We start from the raw sequence: 25,131 nt of genomic DNA on the forward strand, positions 1-25,131 counted from the left end.
TATAATTCAGTGGTTTTTAGTATATTCACAAAGTTGTACAACTATCACCACTATCTAATTTGAGAACATTTTCATCACCCCAGAAAGAAACCCCATCTATACTCATTAATCACATCACATTTTCTCTTCACTCCTGTCTCTAGCAACCACTGATCTATTTTCTGTTTCTATAGATTTGCTTAGTTTGCATATTTCATATAGATGAGATTATATAATATGTAGTCTTTTATGAATGACTTCTTCCACTTGTCATAACATTTTTGAGATTTATTTGTGTTGAGGCATGTACTTCATTCCTTTTAATATCTGAATAATATTCTATTGCATAGAAATAACACATTTGTGTTATTTCTGCTTTTTAACTATTAATAAAGAATTCTTTATGACTATTAATGTGTAAGTTATTGTGTAGACATAAGTTTTCATATCTTCTGGTTTTATACCTGTAGTGGGACTACTGGGTAATATGGTAATTCTTTCTTTTTGGAAACTGGCAAACTGTTTTCCAAAGTGACTGCACCTATTACATTCTAGATAGCAATATATGAAGGTTCCCATTTCTCTACATTCCTGTCAATACTTGTTATTGTCTGTCTTTTTTATTATAGCCATCCTAATGCATGTGAAGTGTTATCTTATTGTGGTTTTGATTTGCATTTCCCTAGAGACCAATGTTGTTGAACATATCTATGGTTGTTGGGCATGTTTAAATCTTTGAAGAAATGTCTTTTCAGATCCTTTGTCCATTGTTTTAATTGGGTCAGTTTTCTTTTTATTGTTGTGTTATGGGAGTTCTCTATGCATTTTGTTATTCAATTCTTATCATACATATGATTTCAAAATATTTTCTCCCATTCTGTGAATTGTCTTCTCACCTTCTTGATAGTGTCCTTTAAAGCACAGAAATTTTAATTTTGATCATATCCAATTTACCGATTTTCTCTTTTGTCATTTGTTGCTGATAGATTATATCTAAGAAATTGTGTCCAAGATCAAACAGATTTATTTCTATATATTCTTCTAATATATTTTTTAAGGTTATAAGAAACTACCAAACTGTCTTCCAAATGTATTATTACATTACCTTTTAATAACTTACTTGAAGTGTTAAAGAAGTCATTTTTTAAATTTTCTTTAAAAAACAAGTGCCATAACTGGAAAATAATTTACAGTACTTCACAGAGGACTAGCCTCCTTATTATTCAAAAAGCTACATATTAATAAGTAAATGTTAACAATCAAGTAGAACAATGGATTTGAATAGAAACTTAACCTAAGGAAATAAAAATAATTCAAAGATATGAAAAAAGTTCTCAACATTGTTATAATAAGAGAAGCAAGAATTTAAACTGTATTGATACCCTTTTTCATGTATTAGATTGGCAAAAACAAAAAATGTGCAGAGTAGCACAGGAAAGCAAATTGTAACACAGTGCTGGTGAGAATATAAATATGCAAAACCTGAAGAGAAAACATTACATTATTTAAATTGTAACAGCGTACATTCCAAGATATGGCAATTCTGCTTTGAAAGATTTGTCCTACAGGTGTGCTTGTACGTTATATATCTATTGCAACATAATTTACAATAGTAAATTATATAAGCAGTATAAATGTCCATCATTAGGAGCCTAGTTAAATTAGGATTAATCTATGAAAGGAAATATTTCTCTGACTATAAAAAATGAAACTCTTTGTGGTGTTAAGGAAAGCACTTCAGAATGTGCTGTTAAATGAAAAAGGCAGAGTTTGTGATACATGCATGCATGCTTTTTATTTACTTATATTTGCAGAAAATATTCACTGGTAGTCTTAATTGCTTGCACAAAGAAAACTGGGTAATTGAAAACAGAGATGGGAGAGAACTTTTTGGCTGTATACTCTTTAGTTATTCTTAATTTTGAGCTATTATAATATGTCTACCTATCCAGAGCAATGTCAGTATGTATAATTAGTGGTTAAAAAAAAAAGAAAACAACTTTGAAAACGTACTTTTATTTTTTAAGGAAAATTGAAGTTACATTTTCATGGTAACTATTTCCCAAGGTAATGCACAGTAAATACTAAAGGCTCTCTTATTTTAGGTAGAAGCAGTAAGTACTTCGGTGCAGGATTCAAGTGTACTTGTACAGAGAAGCACACTGGACCTCATACTCTTCTGTTTTCCATTCCACATGAGTCAGGTAAAACATTACTGCCAGTTTCAATATAAGGCATTCTTTGGAAATTCATAGATTCCTGATCTGTAGTTATTTTTAAAATTATATTTGAGTTGGATTCTTTTGTTTTATCAACCAGCAAGTACATAGAAAACATTTCCTTTTTAAGGAATAGAATTTCTGAAATTTGGGGGGAAATAACATTTATTGATTTGGGTAAAAATATGGCAAGTGAAATAGATTATTTCATACCTTAAAAAAAAGTTCTAACCTATCAAAAGCAAGAGGTACTGTATTCATTGCTAGCTGTGAGTGAGCCAAGACTCTTGAGACCTTCTGCCCAGCTGTTATTTTTTGTCTTAATGTAATTTATTCTTGGTTTGGTGATTGTGGGGATGTGTGTCAGACCATTAGCAGAGTTGGCTGTAATTTGAAAGCTAAATATCTAGTTGCTCTGACATTCTCTAGCACAGTTGAACCTTGAACAGGTGTTTGAACTTCACAAGTCCCCTTATCCACAAATTCTGTCCAGTAGTAAGTACTGTAGTGCTACAGGGTCTATGGTTGTTCGAATCCAGGGATGTGAAGCTGCAGATGTGGAGGTCCAACAAAATTATCCTTGATTTTTTTCAATTAGCTGTCAGTTCCCGTTAGCCTCCTTGTTGTTCATGAGTCACCTGTACTTTCATGACAGATGAGAACAGCTCACTTAAATCATAAATGAAGCTGGAACTTAATTGAGTCAGTATCCTCATTTTTGAGGAAATCATCTAATTTCTTTTTGAGTTCTAAACTCTGATGAATGAGTTTGAACACCAATGTGTAATTATTCAGAATGGTGGTGCTACATGCCTAACAAATGTAATGAGAAATGAAGAAGTTATACCTTGGAGAAGTAAGTTTGTTTCACAAACATCATTAGCAGAAAAGACCATTATTTGGGGTTTTGTAAGAGCTGTGGTTAATAGATAACTAGTGCATTTTCATTATGATTGGCCATGCTCAAATTTTTCCTTATTACTTTATTCAGTTTGAAATTGAGTTGTTAATAATTGAAGATTTTACATTTTATTGCCTATACTGCTCCTAGTAGTAGGAACAGTATTTTATAGGGGTAAAACATAAACTACCCCTAGTTTCTATTTTAAGACTTACCATCCTTAAGCCAGGGGCCTTTGTTCTGCCTCTGACTTTTCACTGAAATGCCTGCTGGGACATATCAGTATAGTCTAAACTTACCACTATAGAGTTGGGTAAGCTGCTCACAAGGTAAAAATGATTTTTTGCTTTTTAAAATGCTCATAAAAGAAAACAAAGAAGAATATGACAAAGAAACATGTGGTTCAAAAGCCTAAAATGTTTATTATCTGGCCGTTTGTTGAAAAAACTTACTAACCTTTACTCCTAAACATTCCTATTGCTTTCTTCCCTTTCAAACATTCAGCAATCTTAGTCCTTCAGCATACTGATAGATGATTGAGCAAGACCTAAAGAATTAAGTCATGGTAGAGTTCACTTGAAAAGAACATGTACTTTCAGTGGACTAGTATTTCTCAACCTTTTTCCAACAAAAAGTTCACTCAGAACTTGGTTACTCTACCACTTCTGTAACCCTACCAGCCAAGATTTTCTCCTGGCTTCCTTCTATATAATTTGTATTTTGAAAACAGTAGCTATGTTGATTATGTTTCTTCAAAAGTACATACTCTACCTAGACCCAATTCTCTTCCCCCCATTACTATACCATATTATTAGGTTACCTGAGAAAAAGGATCAAAGGATCATGACAAAGTAACCTTTCTTCCCCGCTTCCCTCCTTTCCATGTCTTGCCTATAATAAACTCATAACCAGTATCGATTGTACTTGTAATTGAAGAGAGCCTTCATTACCTTATCCCAAAAAGAGTGCTGTTAGGGGTGTTAGCACTTGCCAAGTTTGTTAGACTCTTTTTATTTTTTTTAATGAAAGTTCCCAGGTCGCTCTAGCAGTAAAGAACCTGCTTGCTAGTGCAGGAGATGTAAGAGAAGTGGAATCAATCCCTGTGTTGGGAAGATCCCCTGGAGGAGGGCAGGCTACCCACTCCAGCACTCTTGCCTGGAGAATTCCATGGACAGAGAAGCCTGGTGGGCTAAGGTCCATAGGTTGTGAAGAGTCAGATGCAGCTGAAGTGATTTAGCATGACCCTAATCTCTAGAAGTTACACCTTTAGTTGAGATTGTAGCAGAATTTTTTTTCCATGTTAGAAATATGTGGTGATATTAGTAGTAACCAAGAAGTGACTTCTTTCTTTCTCAAGGATGTTTTTCCTCTCAAAATAAGATTGGAAGACATTGCTATTACTTTTCAGGATCTTGTGACAATATCTATAATGTATATATCTGAGGTTAAATAGGTCAGCAATTCTTTGGTTTCATGGCCCCATTACACTCTTTAAAAATATTGAGAATCCTAAAAATTCTTTTGCTTATATAGGGTAGATCTATCTATATTTATCATATTAGAAATTAAAACTGATAAACTTAAAATATTTATTTAAATATTAAATATTTAAATTTAAAATTTAAATTCACTTAAAAATAATAACAAAGTTATCACATTAGAACACAAATGATATTAAAGTATCTTATAACACATTAAAAAATTAGTACATTAGCACTGTTTATGTTTTTGTAAATCTCTTTAGTGTCTGTTCTAACAGAAAGCAGAATGCTGGTACCTACTTTGGCATTCACTCTGTTGTGTTTTTTTTTATTAAAGTATCTGAATTAAGTTTGATCTCATACAAATACTAGTTGGAAAAGGAGAGTACTTCAATAGTCTTTTTTGTTAAAATAGTATATTCTTCTTTGGTGCTTTCCAAAACTTGACAAGCTATAGTTTTTTTAAAAAAAACTAGTTGTAATATGAAGTCAAAAACCATATCAGTGAACTTTTCATAGTCTGTTTGATTAAAATCCACTGAACTTACACTTTGAGTGGATCTTGTACCATACATGCTTTTGTAACATCACAGATGGCTGTTTGGAAAGTGTTGTTTTATTGAACTTTTTGTGTCTCCCAAGTTCTCACACTTGGGCTTCCGTGGTAGCTCAATTGGTAAAAAATCTGCCTGCAGTGCAGGAGATCCGGGTTTGATCCCTGGATTGGGAAGATCCTCTGGAAAAGGAAATGGTAACCCACTCCAGTATTCATGCTTGGAAAATCCTATAGACAGAGGAGCCTGGCGGGCTACAGTCCTTGGGGTCATAAAAGTTGGACACGACTTAGTGACTAAACCACCAGGTGCTAACACAGCAATAAATGATCACATCTACTAGCATGACCACTGATCTCATCAGTAAGTTTGTTAGGTATTGGAAGCTTTCAAGTCAGTTCACTTCAATATAATTTCAATCCAAATACAGATTTTCCAAAATCTAATTTTCTCTTGGAAGCTCAGATTTTATTATTTGTTACAATGAATATTGTTTTCCTTGACGTAATAGGCTCACTTTGTTTATTTTTGAGAAAGTTTCTGCCTAGTGTCCAAGCCTGAATAATCATAGATCATGTCAGTCATTCTTTCAGGTGAAAGTAGAATGACAACAGCTGGTAGTTCACGTCACAATTCACATAGTCACACAAGTGCTTTTCCCTGAGACATCCATGATGCTTTAGTTTACAGCAGGAGTGCTTTCTGTGTACTCCTGTCGTTGCACAGACTATTGCAGAATACAACATGTGTTTGAGTTAAATATTTAATGCAATAAATGTTTGCTGTTTAATCAGCAGCATTCTTAAGTGAAACTGACTTTTCTTCTTTTTTTATTTTTACTGAAAATACGTGTAATGTAAAAATACAATGACTGAAAGTACAGTGGCTGCCACTGCTGGCACGATTTCTGTTTGTGCTAAGATGCCAGCAGTTTTACCCACTATTTCATGAACAGAGCAAATGTTACCACATAAAAAAGGCAAGTACCATCTTGGTGTTGTGTTATAAATATTTTCTTTATCTGTGGACCTCCTGAAAGGGTCTTAGAGATCTCCAGGAGTCTGGGGACCACCGTTTGGGAATTTTAGATTAATAGAAGATATCTGTGTTCAGATGAGTAACGGTATTCTGGCAGCTCTTGATCTGTGTTCTTTAACATGTCAGTTATTTCTCTAAGATTCCTTTAAAATAAGTAAACTGGGTCAATCCCTTTCTACTAATGTCTGTCAAAAAGCATGGTGTAGTAAAAAGTTGCCTAGTCTGATTAAGGAGAGGCACATTCTCAAGCAGCTGGGGCACTAACCAGACATTTAAGTGCTTTGGCCCTGTGAGGGGCTCTGGTCCTTTGTTCTAAAGTGGTTGTGAGACTAATAGATTTTTACCTTACCTTGTAATGGTCACATTCCAAAATTCTAAAGCGACTATCTAGTGATATTCTTAAAATTGACAGCAATTTAATTAACTGCTTTCTTGTTCTCTTTTAACTTTAACCCTTTCAGCTAAAACAAGATCTCCTTTAGTAAATCATATTTTAAACATCCAATTAAGGCTATTAGGAAAGAGGCAAAAGAAAAAAGTGAACTATTTCTCTTTAAAAGACTTGGAATAAGATGAAAAAAATTAAGATTTGTTAAAGCTGGGTGATGGGTTCAAAAGTTCAGTTCAGTTCAGTTGCTCAGTCGTGTCCGACTCTTTGTGACCCCATCAACCACAGCACGCCAGGCCTCCCCTTCCGTCACCAACTCCCGGAGTCCACCCAAACCCATGTCCATCAAGTCGATGATGCTATCCAACCATCTCATCCTTTCTCATCCCCTTCTCCTCCTGCCCTCAATCTTTCCCAGTATCAGGGTCTTTTTAAATGAGTCAACTCTTCGCATGAGGTGGCCAAAGTATTGGAGTTTCAGCTTCAATATCAGTCCTTCCAATGAACACCCAGGACTGATCTCCTTTAGGATGGACTGTTTGGATCTCCTTGCAGTCCAAGGGTTCAAAAAGGGCCCATTATATTGTTTTCTGCATTTCTGTATGTTTGAAATACTACAGATCAAAAATTTTAAAAAGAACAAGAAATGAAAAAGTTGGAATTGATGAAGACAGTGAACTTCTAAAGAATGTATGGTCAGTGTTGATACCACTGAAGACATAGTCTTCTCTTGTGTCTGTCCCATCCTGCTCCATTTTCTTGGTTTTCTGTCTGATTTTGCTACTGTTGGATACGATAAAGAACTTTAAAATGGAGGTTAAAATAATTGAGTTAATAGTTTTAGCTATGCAACTAAATAACTGTTACCCACCTTTTCTTATTGTTTTCTAATCTGTAAAATACAAGTAATAATTCCTCTGTTTGGAAGATCATATGAGATAATGTTGTATGAAAGTACCTCATAAGCCCTAAAGTTCTGAACGTATTGTGAGGTATTATTTTTTTTTAAAGAGGAAAAAAATGTGATTTGTTTTTGTATGTGATTAAGTACGACCACATTCCCAACTGTTGCAGGCCACTCGACCAGATATGATCCGGATCTTGTCAGCAGCGCTGCATGTAGTCCTGAGGAGGGATATGTCCCTGAACCGAAGACTTTATGCCTGGCTTCTCGGTAGGTGTTTGATGTGTGTGGTCTTATCTGGGAAAAGGATGAAGGGAAATTTTCCATACATAAGTATTATCAAGTTTATATATGTCCTAAATGAAGAGACTAAAATTTACTTAAATAGACAACAGTAAACAAACAAACAAACAAAAAAAAACCAGTATTAGTGTATGATCTGAAGAAATCTCAAAAGCTTCTTAGTTGAAAAAGCTATTTTAATCTATGGATCGTGTTCCCTTGCCAAGATTTTTTTTTTCTCCTTATAAATTGAAGCTGTTATACTATTAAGTATGTAGACAAAGAAGAATAAATTCATAATCAGAATTATGACATAATATCCAAAACTTGAATCAGGACTTAACTCCTGTCCCACACATGGTACCTTCTCCCACTCAGGCAGTAAGTTACTGTGGACACTTGGCTCTTCCCGTACTTTTTGTCAGTGTTGGCCTGTCTTTATGACTCTACTGCCCAGAGTGAGAAGACACAATACAACTTATTTTGAATATTCTGAATCTTCAGTTATTTCACTGTTCGAAAAAAACAAGATAATTCTGAAAGTATACTATGATACTCACTTATGTATTGAATTGGTTTCCCTTTATTAAACTATCTAAAATGATCTCTCTTGCTGACATTGATTGGGCTACTAATTGGTAAGTGTTTAGTGATGTTTCTGATATATTTGTTGTTTTGGTATTTAGTGAACAACAGTTTTAAGAATTCAGTTTTAATTTATTTTACACTTTGTTTCCATGGAGGTTTTGATAACAACGGTGCTATCATAGGACCCAGAAGCACAAGACACAGTAATCCTGAAGAACATGCCACTTACTATTTTACTACCTTTTCAAAAGAATTGTTGGTTCAGGTAATGGAGCTTTCTTTTTTTTGTTGTTACCCTATGACCACTGTAGTTACTCAATAAGTAATCTGTATGCCAAAGTCCTGCCTTCAATGAATTAATTTACAGTTGAAGGGGTGGAGATAAGACTCACAGATCTCCTAGGAATGACTGTAACAAGCCAATGACTACAGTAAAATTAATAAGTTATGGTAAGCTAGACTCACTTCTATGTAAGTCCTGAGATCTTTTTTTCATTTACTTTGTTTTCCTGACTTCATTATAACATAATTGCAGCCTCTCACCTGTCTGCCCCTGTAAAAGTTGGGACTCTTCCAAAATTAAGTGAGCGTCTGTGTTACTTACTCTGAAATTCCAGGGAAATTTGGGTTGAAACAGGAATCTCAATGTGGTACAACTACTATTATGATGGAAATGTTACAATGATCCATAGGTTTATTTCATATTATTTTTTACTTCAATTATGTTTATTCAAGATATCTCCAAATAAACTGAGGAAATACGTGGAATCTGAAACATTTTGAAATGAGTGAGGTTATGAGAATACAGTTTTGAGTTATTGAAGGGAAAATAATGGTGTAATAGCGATACTACCATGATAACAGGCAGAATTTAGGGCATGTTGGCTGTCAAGAGAAATTATTTTATCTTTTAGGAAATCAAATTCATAAATTTATTTTTCTAAATTTTCTTTAATTTTTCCACCTCTTTTCTAGAGACAATGTAAGCACTTTGTTTCAAGACAAATGAATATAATTATTTTCCCCTCAGCCAAGGAAAAAAGCCAGCTTTGGCAAAAGAGCTTCAGAAAAACAATAGGAGATGTAAATCTCTGTTTACATATGGTTGTATGTAAAAAAAAAAAATTTTTTTTTAAAGAAAAAATGCCTTTAAATTTGCTTACTTAAGTGACTAATATACTTTTCCTTTTTTGAAGGCAATGGTGGGAATCTTACAAGTGAATGTATTTGGAGAAGAGAGCACTTTAATGCAGGATTTAAAACCTTTTCGAATTTTAATCAGTTTACTGGACAAACCTGAGCTAGGTAATATATGCTATCTAAGGCATAAGACCACATGTGGTTGGTTTGTATTGCTGCATAATAAAAATAAGACAAAGTAATACTTAGAAAAATTTTTGTATTTTGAGATGACCTATAAATATAGGTTCTCAATAATTCCTTGCTTAAAATTCACTCTGGAACAGAGGTCCCCAGCCTCTAGAATCTAATGCCAAATGGTCTGAGGTGGAGCTGATGTAATCATAATAGAAATAAAGTACACAGTAAACTTAATGCACTCGAGTCATCCCAAAACCATCCCCCCTTCCCCGCAACCATCTGTGGAAAAATTGTCTTCCACAAAACTAGTCCCTGGTGCCAAAAAGATTGGCGACCACTGCTCTAGAACATTAAGATACAGATATACATCCAACCTGGGCTGGTGATCTGAACCACTACAATATTGTAAAGTAATTAGCCTCCAACTAATAAAAATAAATGGGAAAAAAAAAGATACAGATATACATTCAACTGATGGGTTATCATATGTCTACCCTATACTATGTAGATAGCAGAGTCACTTTAAAGATGCTATCTAAGCTCTTCAATCCTGGCTAAGTTACTGAAATCAAAACATTGATGATCTGTCATGATTATCTTATAGTTTCCAGAATTCAAGGACTTAAGCAAAAATATTTTAGTCATATCCCTCAACTTTCTTCCCCACATCCTGTTTTTTTGTGTTTTCCCTTTCTTCATTGTGTATTTCTTATATATTTGATCTATTGGGAAGACAGTTATGTCAGCTGGTACAGAAATTAAGAAAAACCTGGGCAAAATAAAATGAAATAATAATAAGATGTGATTTTATTAAATTATAGATAGGTATTTTAGCAAATATGCATGAGTTCTCCTACCAACTCTTAAAAATGAAAAAATTTAAGTATAAAGATAACTTGAGTTGTACCAATGGCTTTGAGAGTTTATCTTAACTATTATGTGATAATAGATGAAGTTCAGAGAGTTTTTTAAGATTGGTATCTCTTACAGCAATAAAGGTTAGCCTTGTGAATTTTTGTATTATTTAAATTAATAATAGTAATATAAGTTACATTAATTGAATACCCATTATATTCTGGAAACTATGCTACCTATCTTACAAAATTTTTCCTAACCCTTAATACTGATTGTCCTATAAGTTTATTCTTATTATCCTCATTCTACATGAAGAAGTTAAAATTCAAAGGAGTTGAAATTGTTCAAGCTGAAAGAGCTTTTAACTGGCAAAACCAATTTTTCTGATTCTGTAATTTCTAAATAAACATTTGTTCAGTTATTTACTATTTTGTGTTAGCTTCTCAAGATGTGAAGTTTAGTTTCACTTATGAAAAAAACAGTATTTTTTCAAAATACTTGTTTTAAAGCATACTTTAATTGTGCCAGTTTATAGTTAATCATGATTTGTAATGTTAATTCTTATCTTTAATATGTGTATTAATTTTAGGACCTGTAATCCTAGAAGATGTCCTAATTGAAGTGTTCAGAACGTTATATTCTCAGTGCAAAGCAGAATTGGATCTTCAAATGGAACCACCCTTCAGCAAAGATCATGCTCAGTTAAGCAGGTAGATTACCAAAAAATTAAGCATGACACAAAAGTCCTCATTTACTAATACCTCTTTTTAAAAGGAGACATTGCTGTATGAAATTTGTGTTATGAATGAGTGAATTTAAGGTCTTACTATATTTTAGAAATATGAACTTTCATAATTAACTGCACTGACCTTTCAAACGGATATGACTGCTGTGTAGCCATCACCTTCCAGGGTTGGCTGTCAATCTCACCAGTTTAGAAAACTAAATTTTAGCTGTTAATGTGCAAATATAGATTCCAGGGAATTCATTCACACCTATCAAACTGACAAAAGATTAGCTGCCACATATCAGTTAAAAATGAAAGCTGTACCTTGCTTGGTAACCAGGACTGGTAGATTGCATGGAGGAATGCCTCTTGGTGCCTTGATATACTCAGGAGACCAAAGTATAGATCAGAAAGAGACTTGAACAGTCATTTCAGTTAAATGAATCAAAGGGCAATAGGTGTTCTTTACCAACTTTTTTCAACTGATAGTTATTTCCTCTTTCAGATTATTTATCTATATATATGTGTGTGTGTGCGCTAAGTCACTTGAGTCATGTCCGACTCTTTGCAACTCTGTGGACTCTAGCCCACTAGGCTACTCTGTCCATGGGATTCTGCAGGCAACAATACTGGAGTGGGTTGCCATGCCCTCCTCCATGGGGTCTTGCCGACCCAGGAATTGAACCCTCATCTCTTACACCTCCTGCTTTGGCCAGCAGGTCCTATACCAGTAGCGCCACCTGGCATATATATGTGAGTGTGTGTGTGTATACATATATATATATATTTAATGGCTGGGACAAGTCAGATAATGTTAACATATCCTATTCTCTAAGTCAATGGTAGATACATGTTGACAGTCTTACTTTTTCATTTCTTTTCTACTTTAAGGAGCGTACTTTTTTTTCCCAGTCTCACCTATCATTATGACAAAGGATTCAAGAGAGCAATTTCTTTTACATACTTTGCATTTGATTTGATTTATTTGACCACACTGTGTGGCTTGTGGGATCTTAGTTCCCTGACCAGGAATTGGACTCAGGCCCTCAGCACTGAAAGTGCAGGGTCCTAACCACTGCACTGCCAGAAAACTCACACTTTGCATTTTAGTAGTGTCACCTTGGTGAGACTTTGGAGATAACCTGGGCTTTCCTAACACATACTTTTATATATTAAAGCTTTTTAAGACAGTTTTTGTTTTCTGATAAGTAAAATCCATGGACAGAGGAGCCTGGTGGGCTACAGTCTATGGAGTGGAAAAGAGTCAGATACAATTGAGCTCCTGAGCACATAGAATATTTAATTAGCTTTGTGCTATAACATGCTTGTTGTATCGACAGTATCTCACTATATATAAAAACAATTGTTTTAATTGTTAAGGGTGAAAGGAAATGGTAGGTTGGTGAGTATTTAATAGGCTACAGGGTTCCCACTTGAAATAGCAAAGTTATTTTTTCCTGATGGAATTTCAGTAAGAATGACTATTCACAGTATTAGTTCTTTTTGTTACTGAAACTCACAAAATAAACTTAATCTTTCTCAAATAAATCCTGAATAGTGCAGGGAAGCAGACAAAATTCTTTCAGAATCAAGGCTGTCAAAATCAAATCACAGTTCAGTTTATATGTGCTAAGGAAAACAAAGGAATTTAATGCCAAATTCACAATCAGGCTCTTTAGAATAGTTCAGAAAGAACTTCCTGTTCTGCTGGAAACACGGCTTTTTCTCTTATGCAAAGCTGATTTCTGAGCTTCATCATACATTTAAGTTATGACAACCCAAATTTGGAAAAATAACTGCACATAAAGTGATAAAGTGGCAATGGATAAAAATTACTTGTTGCAGTATTTTCATTTTCAAGTTTTCTAGGAACACGTACTCCCCTAATAACTTTGCAGTCACATTAAATCTGAAAATGTAAATGTTAACATTTATCAGTTTTTGTATTTTTTTCTTTTTTTAGTAAATTAAGGGAAAATAAGAAAACTGCAGAACTGATTAAAACTGCCAACCTTCTCTTTAATTCCTTTGAGCCTTATTATATGTGGGATTACGTTGCACGTTGGTTTGAAGAATGTTGTAGGTATGTTAAATTGTTTTATTCATTTTAATCTAATATCATCCATAGCCAGTCTTTGTTTTTTCTTGAGTTTAATGAAAAGAATATCCTTTTATACAGTCTAGTACTACTACTAACAGTTATTATTTATTTAATGGCCATAATCTGTCTCTGCTGTGTCCTTCTAGAATATAGATTCATTGATCATATAATCTTAGCTTTGAAAAGTACTTTAGAGATGAGTTATTGAGTCAACAGCATAGATGAAAGATTTTTCCCTTTCCAATCTTTAGTAATCTAGGTTTTCATTGTTGTAGAGGAAATAGCAAATTTGTGCTTGGTCAGCATACTCTCCCAAAATGCTTCTCATTTTGAATAACAAAAAATTCCTTGGTGGCTTTTGTGTTTTTAAAAACATAGAAGCAGCCTATATTGTCATCCACCCCTTAGGATTTACAGCTTAAAAAATGCTCTGAAAACCCAGTAATACTAGTAACTCTGAGTAGAATTTTTATCTGGATTCTAGACCAAATCCTCTCTGAACCAGACTGATTAAACTTCAAGCCTCAAGGGCATATAGTCAACAAGTAAGCATTTATGATCTTGAATTTAGAAGACTTTTAAAACTATAAAGCATTAATCCCTTTAATGATTTAGAAAGTTGCTTGCTTACTCATTGAACTGCTACTGCTAGACATATAGAGAGTCCCTGTCTTCAAAGAGCTCATAGCAAGAGCCAGTAAGACATGCACATTCTTATTCCTAGTATTAAAGGCTACAGGTACCTTAAGAGAGAGATTATGATGTGGAAGGAATGTAGAAAGGCAATGCCAAAGAATGCTCAAGCTACTGCACAGTTGCAGTCATCTCACACACTAGCAAAGTGATCATCAAAATTCTCCAGGCCAGGCTTCAGCAGTACGTGAACCGTGAACTCCCAGATGTTCACGCTGGAGTTAGAAAAGGCAGAGGAACCAGAGATCAAATTGCCAACATCCCTTGGATCATCGAAAAAACAAGAGTTCCAGAGAAACATCTACTTCTGCTTTACTGACTACACCAAAGCCTTTGACTGTGTGGATCACAACAAACTGTGGAAAATTCTTAAAGAGTTGGGAATACCAGACCACCTGACCTGTCTCCTGAGAAATCTGTATGCAAATCAAGAAGCAACAGTTAGAACTGGACATGGAACAACAGACTGGTTCCAAATCAGGAAAGGAGTATGTCAAGGCTATATATTGTAACCCTGCTTATTTAACTTATATGCAGAGTACATCATGTGAAATGCTGGACTGGATGAAACACAAGCTGGAATCAAGATTGTCGAGAAAATATCAATAACCTCAGATATGCAGAGGACACCACCCTAATGGCAGAAAGTGAAGAAGAACTAAAGAGGCTCTTGATGAAAGTGAAAGAGGAGAGTGACAAAGTTGGCTTAAAACTCAGCATTCAGAAAACTAAGATCATGGCATCTGGTCCCATCTGTTCATGGCAAATAGATGGGGAAACAATGGAAACAGTGAGAGACTTTATTTTTGGGGGCTCCAAAATCACTGCAGATGATGACTGCAGCCGTGAAATTAAAAGACACTTGCTCCTTGGAAGAAAAGCTATGACCAACCTGCTGCTGCTGCTAAGTCACTTCAGTCATGTCCGACTCTGTGTCACCCCATAGATGGCAGCCCACCAGGCTCCCCCATCCCTTGGATTCTCTAGACAAGAACACTGGAGTGGATTGCCATTTCCTTCTCCAATGCATGAAAGTCAAAAGTGAAAGCAAAGTTGCTCAGTCGTGCCTGACTGTTAGCGACCCCGTGGACTACAGCCCACCAGGCTCCTCTGCCCATGGGATTTTCCAGGCAAGAGTACTGGAGTGGGGTGCCATTGCCTTCTCCATGACCAACCTAGACAGCATATTAAAAAGCATAGACATTACTTCATCAACAAAGGTCCGTCTAGTCAAAGCTATGGTTTTTCCAGTATTCATGTGTGGATGTGAGAGTTGGACCATAAAGAAAGCTGAGCGCTGAAGAATTGATGTTTTTGAACTGTGGTGTTGGAGAAGACTATTGAGAGTCCCTTGGACTGCAAGGAGATCCAGCCGGTCCTGTTTTTTCCTTGGGAGGACTGCTGTTGAAGCTGAAACTCCAATACTTTGGCCACCTGATGCAAAGGGCTGACTCATTTGAAAAGACCCTGATGCTGGGAAAGATTGAGGGCAGGAGGAGAAGGGGATGACAGAGGGTGAAATGGTTGGGTGGCATCACCACCTCAATGGACATGGGTTTGGGCGGACTCCGGGAGTTGGTGATGGACAGGGAGGCCTGGCGTGCTTTGGTTCATGGGATTGCAAAGAGTTGGACACGACTGAGTGAGTGAACGGAACTGAACTTTCTACATTCACACGCGTGCACACACACACAGAGATGCTTGCATGCATGCATGCACACACCCTTCTTTATTTGACCTAGAGTACTCCCTGAAGAATATTAGCTGAACGTAATTAACGTAGACTCTCCCTGAACAGCATTCACTGAGCCTTCATTGATGCTGCTGCCGAGCCTTCACTTGTGCTGTCTTGTAAAATACTCTTCTCCCTCGCCCATCTGGAAAGGTCCGATAAAGAAGTCCTACCCCCTCAAATCTGCATCAGAATCTGCTTCTCATATACTGTCACACTGTCACATTATTTGTCTCTACGCTTATATTTCTTGCTGGCTAGGGACTGGATCATCCTCTTTGTGTCTTCAGGGTGTAGGGCAGTGTATGATCATTTAGGATTAATACGATGTAATGTGCATGTTTGTTGGAGGAATGATCTCTACTACTTGGATCAGAAGAGGCTTCCTGGAGGAGGTAACGTTTGATCTCAAACTTTGAAGAATGGCTGCATTCTGGATGTGAAAGGATGAGGTTAGGGGAGAATGACAGTCCAGAAGGACAAGTTGGTGTGAACAAATGCTGGAAATCAAGCAACAAATAATACATTTTAACTAAGAGAGGAAATATATAGTGGGGGGAATGGGGAATAAGTCCCAAATAGAACCATCCAGAATATTCGGAAGTTCAGGACGGGGGTTACAGGGAGAGGTTCAGCCTAGCAATCTTGCTTTGGTAATTTTCCATGTAGAGATACAGTAGTGTCCTAGAAGAAAGGGAACATACTTCATCACAAGAACTTAATTATGTGCATCCCAGTGTTGATGTGACTCACATTAAAAAGGCAACAGTGTAGTCACATGTATTCAGATCACTTGATAGTATACTTGGTAAAGTGAATTTTGTCCTTTTAGGAGGACACTGCATGCCAGACTTCAGACTGGGCCTGGAGATAGTAGTGAGTCATCTGAGTTACAGCTGACCAATTTCTGCTTACTGGTGGATTTTTTGTTGGATATAGTTTCTTTGGTAAGATCACCTTGGTAAAAAAAAAATAATGGGGAAATGTAATAACACAGCTCAAATATTTCATGTTGAAGATAGACCTCATCTTCACATAAGTATCATTTTTTAAATTAAATTGATTTTCCCTTTGGCCTAGCTTTTTATTTTATTAATTTTTTTTTGGCCTAGCTTTTTAAATAAAATTTTTCAAAGGTTTTGTCCTCTGACCTATATAATCTATAATACATAGACAATTCTTATATAATAAATGGAATTTATTTTGTAATTGCATGTTATTGAAATCTTACATGTTTAGTATATAGTAGTCTATTGCTGCCTTTGTATTCATTAATGATTCTATTAAATGAATACTGTTGGAAATCTTTTCCCCTTTTCTCTCCTCAATTCTTTGCTTTCTCCTTTTGAAGCCTACTAGAAGTATGAGGGTGCTATGTCAGGTATGACATTCAGCCTGTTTTGTTTTTAACTGATTCTGTTTACTTTTTTATGTTATAATTTCAGTATTATAAGAGATAAAACTGGGGTTCTTCTATAATACATGCTTTGAAGTACTTAAATTGAGAATTTTGGAATAGAAATTTTATGTCATTAGTAATAAATGACCAGTGTTAATTAAGAGCATGATACATATAAAGTTATTTCCTTTTTCTATATATATAGATTAAAAACAAATAACATAACTGTAGGGTTATACACTGTGTAAACTTTTGTCATTTCACATTTATTTTCAGGAGACTTACATTGAAATCCAGACAGAACACTTACCCCAGTTGCTGCTCCGAATGATATCCGCCCTGACAAGCCATCTCCAGACATTGCACTTGACCGAACTCACAGATTCGCTCAGGCTCTGCTCAAAGATTCTTAGCAAGGTTCAACCTCCTCTGTTATCTGCCAGCACTGGAGGTGTGTTGCAGTTTCCAAGTGGGCAGAACAACTCAGTCAAGGAATGGGAAGACAAAAAGGTAATGTTTCACTATTATTTTTCGTTTTAAACCAAATATATTTCTTCAAGGCAGAACAGTTTCTAACTAAAATCATTGCACATAATTATTTAAATATTAGTAAATCTTTCCTTGTTCCCAGTGTTCTGGCAATAGACTTCTGTAGGCTTTTTTGGCTCCAGTGCAATATAACTGTCTGTATTCACACTTTGCAAGAGAAATATATATAATTTATATATTATAAATTATAATATATAATTTATATTATATATAATTTATTTATAAGCAACATATATAATTTAAAATTTTCTGGTAACTACATTAAAAAAATAGAAACAGGTAAAAATAATTTTAATTATAATTATCCCTTTAGAGCAAATATATTGTCATTCTAACATGTAATCAATATAAAATTGATGTAACATAAAAAATATTAGACATTTTACATTTTTTGGTACCATCTTCAAAATTCTACTGTGTATTTTATACTTACAGCACATTCAAATACTAAATTTTTATTAGAAGTACTTTCTCTGTACTTAAGTTCATAAAATTTACATTTGAAAAATTAAATTCACTTACCCAGGTTGTTCTAAACATACTTGAAAGTTTTCTCAGAACTAAACTAAGTATTACTTCTAAAATTTTAATTAAAATTAATTGTATTAAAAATTTTAATTTCTCTGTCAGATCAGCACATTTCAACAGCTCAGTAGGCCACATGTGTCTAATAACTATCCTATTAAACAGCAGGCTTATAATCCAAACTTTATTGGTCCTTTTCATATGAGCACTAAATTTTTGACATGTTCTTCTAGAAATCCAGAATCTCTTTGCTCTCCTCAGTCTTCCAGATTCTTAATGCTTACTTTATGATGTTGAATAGAATTGTAACATAGTTGACCCTTGAACAACACAGGTTTGAACTGAGTGGGTCCACTTATATGCAGATTTTTTTTTCCACTAAATATATTGGAAAATTTTTTGAAAATCTGTGACAATTTGAAAAAACTCTCAGATAAATCATGTAGCCTAAAAATGTCACAAAAATTAAGAAAAAGGTATGTTATGAATGCATAAAATATACATAGATATCCATATACAAAATGTATTTTAATCAACTGTTTATGTTATTGGTAAGACTTCCAGTCAACTGTAAGCTTTTAGTAGTTAAGTTTTGGGGGTATCAAAAGTTACATGTGGGTTTTTTACTTAGTAGGACCTTGGTTCCTCTAACCACCACATTGCTCAGGATCAACTATAATTTTAATGTTTGGCACTAGTAGCATATTTAAACAAGTATGGAAAAAAATCAAGAATTTAAAAGCTTTCAAATTTATAATATTGCAATTCTTTTCTGGTGAATATTAATGAAAACAGTAATGGAATCATGTAACTTGATTAAATATAAGCACAGAGGCACTATGTTAAAACAAAAATTAAAACATTTTTAGCATATAAGCATTTAAGGATTCATTGAGTTAAATCTTGTGTTTGTGTCTTTGCCCTTACTTTTTTTTCAGTTGCTTTTCATTTTGTCAGCCTGGCAAAATATTATCAGGATGATCTCATACAGCCTTTTCCATCAAGTCTTAACCCTAAAACTTTCTTCTTGTACCCCCAAATATATTGCTTTTCACATATGAAATCAGCATTAGCACCAAACAATTTAAATATATCCCAGATTATCCCACATAAACTAAACTAGTCTGTCTTATTTTCCTTCCTACATGCTTATTATTTATATGGTATACATATCAATTCCATTGTTGGACAGTGCATTTTGTGTGCTATTTTTCCTTTATGCCTCTAGTATCTTCTTAGGAATAAAACTAAAATAGATGTTAACTGTTAACTGGTTTTTTGTTTGTTTGTTTTTTTTTTTTGGATTGAGATTTCTGAATGTTGGAGAGGGACTGTAGTGTTCTCTCAATAGCATGTTCACATGGTATGTAGAAAACATCTGGAGGCCCCTTATTGGTGGTTAGAGGTAAGGTAAATAAGAACACCCATTCATGTTAAATGAAGATAATTCAATATACTTTTCTAACACAGTGGTTGATTAACCTTAGATACTCTTCCTGCACACCCCACCTTTTGATTTTCTTGCCTGTTTCTAGAGTATCTATGTTGTTTTTCTGTTTTTGGGGGGTTTTTTAACTGAAACTTGATGGTATTATCTTCACTGAGATGTCTAAAATTGATCATAATTGAACGCTGAGAATATTTTCTGTATCCCCTTTTTTTTGGACACTGTAACTGATGGAATGATTCTTTTAAAAATTATAAATCCAATTTTGTCTCCATGTACTTAGTACATTTTTGTAAAATCAGTGCCCTGGATCTCTATACCCAAATGTCCAAACATGTCATTCCTTTCTATTTTCAGAAAGTTACTTTATTGTAAAGCTATCTGAACCATAGTTATGTAATACAGACCGTACAACTAATATTGTAAATGTATGCAAGTGTAACTGAATTTATAGTATGAATTCTATCCAAAATCACTGCAGATGGTGACTGCAGCCATGAAATTAAAAGGCGTTTACTCCTTGGAAGGAACGTTATGACCAACCTAGAGAGCATATTAAAAAGCAGAGACATTACTTTGCCAACAAAGGTCCATCTAGTCAAGGCTATGGTTTTTCCAGTGGTCATGTATGGATGTGAGAGTTGGACTGTGAAGAAAGCTGAGTGCTGAAAAATTGATGCTTTTGGACTGTGGTGTTGGAGAAGACTCTTGAGAGTCCCTTGGACTGCAAGGAGATCCAACCAGTCCATCCTAAAGGAGATCAGTCCTGGGTGTTCATTGGAAGGACTGATGCTGAAGCTGAAACTCCAGTACTTTGCCCACCTCATGCGAAGAGTTGACTCATTGGAAAAGACCCTGATGCTGGGAGGGATTGGGGGCAGGAGGAGAAGGGGATGACAGAGGATGAGATGGCTGTATGGCATCACCGACTCAGTGGGCATGAATTTGAGTAAACTCCAGGAGTTGGTGATGGACAGGGAGGCCTGGCGTGCTGCAGTTCATGGGGTTGCAAAGAGTCGGACACGACTGAGCGACTGAACTGAACTTAATGTCATCCATTGTTCTATAGTCTTCATATGAAAAAGATTAGTGCAGAAGTAATAATAAGCTAATTACAGTTTTACCATTTAAGCAAGATTTGTGTTTTTTTAATGTATTAATACAAGATTTTTCAAAGGAGAGAAATGGACAGGTTCAGTTCAAATGGCTACCCCTAATCTTTGGCATTATAATGCAACAGTTCTTATGCTGTTATAGAGACAGTGATCTGCTACCATGAAGGGAGTGTGAACTTGTAATCATCTAATCTGAGCTCTTCTCCTAAATACTAAGCTTATTTTCTGTGGTCTTGGGCAAGATTTGTATTGAATTTCCCTGAACTTCAGATTTCTTTTTTTTGTTTTTTTGCCTTTGAAGTACAGAAAATAACCTCTCTCCATTCAGCACCCACTCTGTGTACCCAGCGGTGGACTAGGCACACCTTGGTGAATTCTGCCCTTCCCAACACTTTCCTCCTACTTGGGAGACACACATTAAACAAACAATTACACATTTAATTATAGCTGTGATAAATGTATGAAGGAAAGTATAGAGTGGTCGGAAGGTGGGAATTGGGGTGATCTGACCTAGATCAGGGGCCAGGGAAGGCTTTCTTGAGGAAGGGTTGTCTGAGTGAAGCTCTAGAGGAGTCAGCGCAGGTGAGGTGGGAGGCAGAGAGCACTTGACAGAGCAGGGAGCACCTGCACAGGCTCTCAGGCAGAAAGGAGCACCCCGCAGAAGGTGAGGGGCCAGGCCTTCCAGAGCTTGTCACTGTCCTCAGGCTTTTATTCTTTATCTGAGGAGCAATGGAAAGACACTGAAGGGAAAAAGGCAAGTGACATAGTCCGATTTGTGTATTAGAAAAGTTACTCTGACTGCAGCGTGGGGTATGGATCTGAGAAACAGAAATGGATGTGGGGAGATGTGCGTCGTGCAGGTGAGAGGTGGTGATAACACGTACTAACACCATGGGGGAGTGAAGGTGGAAATGGATGGATCAGCCATGTATTGAAGAGGAAAAGTCCATAAGCGGTAGTAATGGATTGGTAGGGTGATGAGTGATTGCTAACATTTATTGAGTGTTTAATAAGTGGCAAGTACTGTGTACACAGGGGCTTCCCTGGTGGCTCAGATGGTAAAGAACCTGCGTGCAATGTGGGAGACCTGGCTTCGATCCCTGGGTCGATAAAATCCCCTGGAGAAGGGAATGGCTACCCACTCCAGCATCCTTGCCTGGAGAATTCCATGGACAGAGGAGCCCGGCGGGCTACTGTACAGAGTCGCAAAGAGTTGGACATGACTGAGCGACTCACCCTTTCACTTTTTTCCCCACTGTACACACTATCTTAACTTAATCCTCATAGTAATTCTTAAATGTACACTATCTTAACTTAATCCTCATAGTAAATTCTTAAATGTACGAAATATTGCCATCTCTGTTACCCAGATTAGGTAACCTGGGTTTGGAGAGGTTTAGTAATTTGCCAAGTGGGAAAATGTCAGAGCGTTAGCAAACTAACGGCCAGCACCCTTGACCACTGCCCTGGAATGGATGTAGGGAAAGTGTGGAGCAGTGGTGGGTAAGGCAGCAAGAAGCGCCCCTCGCTGTCTGCCTTCCTGGTCGGATGAACAGTTGTGTCCCTCACTGAGGCGAAGAACTCTGGGTGAGGCTCAGCTTTGTGGCAGCATTTAGAGTGTATATCTTCAGAGATCTTCCCTAAGATCACTTTTTAGTCATCTTATTCAAGTTCAAATTATGCTCTGGCACAATTGCCCAAGGAGTTCATGATGTATACAGCTTTTATTTACTTAAACTAAACCAGAAAATATGCTTGATGATGATACTTATCCTATCTTTATAGAGAAGGAACAGTTAATCTATTCTGGCTCTATTCTGCTTCAGTCGTTGGTTCATTTTTTGTTTGTGTTAAAATTAATTATCTCTTCTAGATTATAAATAATTCCTTTTATTGCTAGTACCTAATGTGGCAAATAGTATGGGTTCAATAACTGTTTGTTGAAAGAGTGTAAGATTAATGGCAAACATTAAAACAGAACTTTTACATATTTCAGACAGAAGTTTCACTTTCATATGGTCCTGAATAGAAAACCTAGTAGATTTTATTTCTCGTTCTTAAAATGTAATTTTTTTAACCTTGCATGTCTTGTTTCCATGCATTATTGAGACATGAAAGTGATTTCATGAAGTAGATTGAATAAATTGTTAGTAGTTTGAAACAAGGATATAGATCTTAGAGAGTTTTACATATACGTATTTTGTCCTCAAGAACCTAAGCTTAAGTTATGCATATAGCAAATAATAAATATTTCTTTTTTTTTTTACCCTCTAGAAAATATTTATTGATACATTTTAGTTTCCTTTCTATTTTCTGAGAAATAAACATAATACACAAAATACAGTAAAATGCACTTTTCCCATTTCACATAAATATAGTTTACTCTTGTAAAAAATTTAATAATCTGTGTAATTCACCACAGTATCTTAATCAGTGAAATAAGGCAAAAAAAAAATCTCTAGCTGAATTGTCACTTACTTTAAGATTCTCTTGGTTTTTTGCTAGAGAAAAGGAAAACTATTCTCTGTAGAATTATAGTGAGACTTGGAGACAGCTGCTTCTGGTTTGGAGAAAGCAAAGATAAGTTCCTTTATAAAGTGTTTAGTGTCAAAATGAGTCTCAGTTTGGCAGAAGGATAACATCCAGGTTTTGCTGAATGTACTAAAGTTACATGTAAACTTTTTTTGTTAATACTTCTTAGAAACTACACTGCATTCTGAATTATAATGATTCCTTTGTATCACATGAGTAATTTTTCAAAATTAGTGGTTAAGTATTTAAGTTAACGGTTATGTATGTAATATAAACCCAAGACAGAATTTTAAAGCTCTATTAACAGGAAAGGTTAAAATAATGGTGCTATACAGTATGGATTTATCCTTTTCACAATTGTTATTCTTAATAAGAACTGAAATCTACTGAATTATACAGACTTAACACAGACTCATATAAATATTTCTTGAATGACTTTATATTAATATATTAATTAGAACTGTGTCAGTATTTCCTGTTATCATAGGTACATGAATCAATTGTAGAAACTGTTTTAAGAGTTAACCAGATGTATGGATTAAATTGTGAAATGTGAGTTAAGTCGTGAATAAGTCTAATCCATAGCTGACTTCTTTCAAAATGTGACTATTTAATTTTAATTTCTCATATATACATGTAGCTACTCAGCCTCCTTCTCTTTTTGCTGTCTACCAGGTCTCATCAGTTTCTCTTGAAAATCCTACCGAAGTATTCGAAGATGGAGAAAATCCACCCAGTAGTCGCTCGTCAGAGAGTGGGTTCACTGACTTCATACAGTATCAAGCAGACCGAACTGATGACATTGACAGAGAACTGAGTGAGGGGCAGGGGGCAGCTGCCATCCCGATTGGGAGCACATCCTCTGAAACAGAAACGGCCTCCACTGTGGGGTCTGAAGAAACGGTCATCCAGCCCCCTTCCGTAATCGCTCAGGGGACGGCATCCCGAAGTGGGAAGACAGCCCAGAAAACTGCAATGCAGTGTTGCTTGGAGTACGTCCAGCAGTTTCTCACCAGACTCATCAACCTCTACATCATCCATAGCAACGCCTTCTCTCAGGCTGTGGCTCCAGAGCATCAAGGGGATCTCAGTGGAGAACAGGGGGAGACTTCCAGCTGGGACAGAGATTCCCAGGGGGACGTAAGAGAGAGAAATATAAGTAAACAAAAAGCCTCCAGAGAGTACCTCCCCGCCTTTCTCGCTGCCTGCCAGCTTCTCCTGGAGTGCTCCAGCTTCCCCGTGTACATCGCTGAGGGGAGCCGCCCCTCAGACTTACGCCCCGAGAAGTCAGACTCTGGTAAGGCGCGCGCTGTTTTATTTATTTAAAATATCTTCTATAGCACACTTCCCACCCACTCACCCTTTATTGTAAGGAATGCTCAGATGTTAAAACTGGGGTTTGATTTCTTTTTCTAGCCAGTTAATTTTTAAAAGTGTGGCTTTAATTTGTAAGTTTTTTAAAACAAAATACTGTCATTTTGAGGAGATTGATATGTTGGAGAATTTTGTGATCGTGATGTCTCACAGTTTGTTGGCAAGCAAGCAGACGCTAAGGAGGAAGTTAACTCCTTTCTCTGGAGAAAATTAGTATAACATTCGGATCTGCTGATTTCCTTTATTATGACTAGCATCATATAAATTTACATTCCTTTAAATTTGTGTATAACACACACAGAGTGCAGTGAGCTACATAATATTTGTTGATTAATAAACTTTTTTAGGACAGAAAATGGATTGTGTGACTTGGCACAAGAAAACTACATACTAAAAAATTTATGAAATTCCTGTTGCTGCTTTATTTT

The 25,131-nt window shown here is 35.7% G+C and overlaps 1 protein-coding gene across 8 annotated transcripts in view; it reads left to right on the forward strand.

Annotated features, from left to right (window-relative positions):
* Positions 1–25,131, forward strand: part of DOP1A (DOP1 leucine zipper like protein A) — a 131,067-nt gene that overhangs the window by 59,384 nt on the left and 46,552 nt on the right. For 7 of the 8 annotated variants that reach the window (XR_009690979.1, XM_061131916.1, XM_061131917.1 and 4 more), the window contains 9 exons: positions 2,085–2,183; positions 7,635–7,734; positions 8,490–8,599; positions 9,531–9,639; positions 11,099–11,219; positions 13,200–13,319; positions 16,595–16,709; positions 17,438–17,671; positions 24,005–24,626. Coding sequence is in view for 7 of the 8 variants with exons in the window: in XM_061131916.1 (XP_060987899.1) it covers positions 2,085–2,183; positions 7,635–7,734; positions 8,490–8,599; positions 9,531–9,639; positions 11,099–11,219; positions 13,200–13,319; positions 16,595–16,709; positions 17,438–17,671; positions 24,005–24,626 (1,630 nt within the window). In the remaining variant the exon portion in view is untranslated. Of the gene's footprint in view, positions 1–2,084; positions 2,184–7,634; positions 7,735–8,489; positions 8,600–9,530; positions 9,640–11,098; positions 11,220–13,199; positions 13,320–16,594; positions 16,710–17,437; positions 17,672–24,004; positions 24,627–25,131 lie in introns of those variants that run through there. The other variant, XM_061131922.1, reaches the window with a different exon arrangement.

This window comes from Dama dama, chromosome 28 (assembly GCF_033118175.1).
Source record: "Dama dama isolate Ldn47 chromosome 28, ASM3311817v1, whole genome shotgun sequence".
NCBI classification, from domain to species: domain Eukaryota; kingdom Metazoa; phylum Chordata; class Mammalia; order Artiodactyla; family Cervidae; genus Dama; species Dama dama.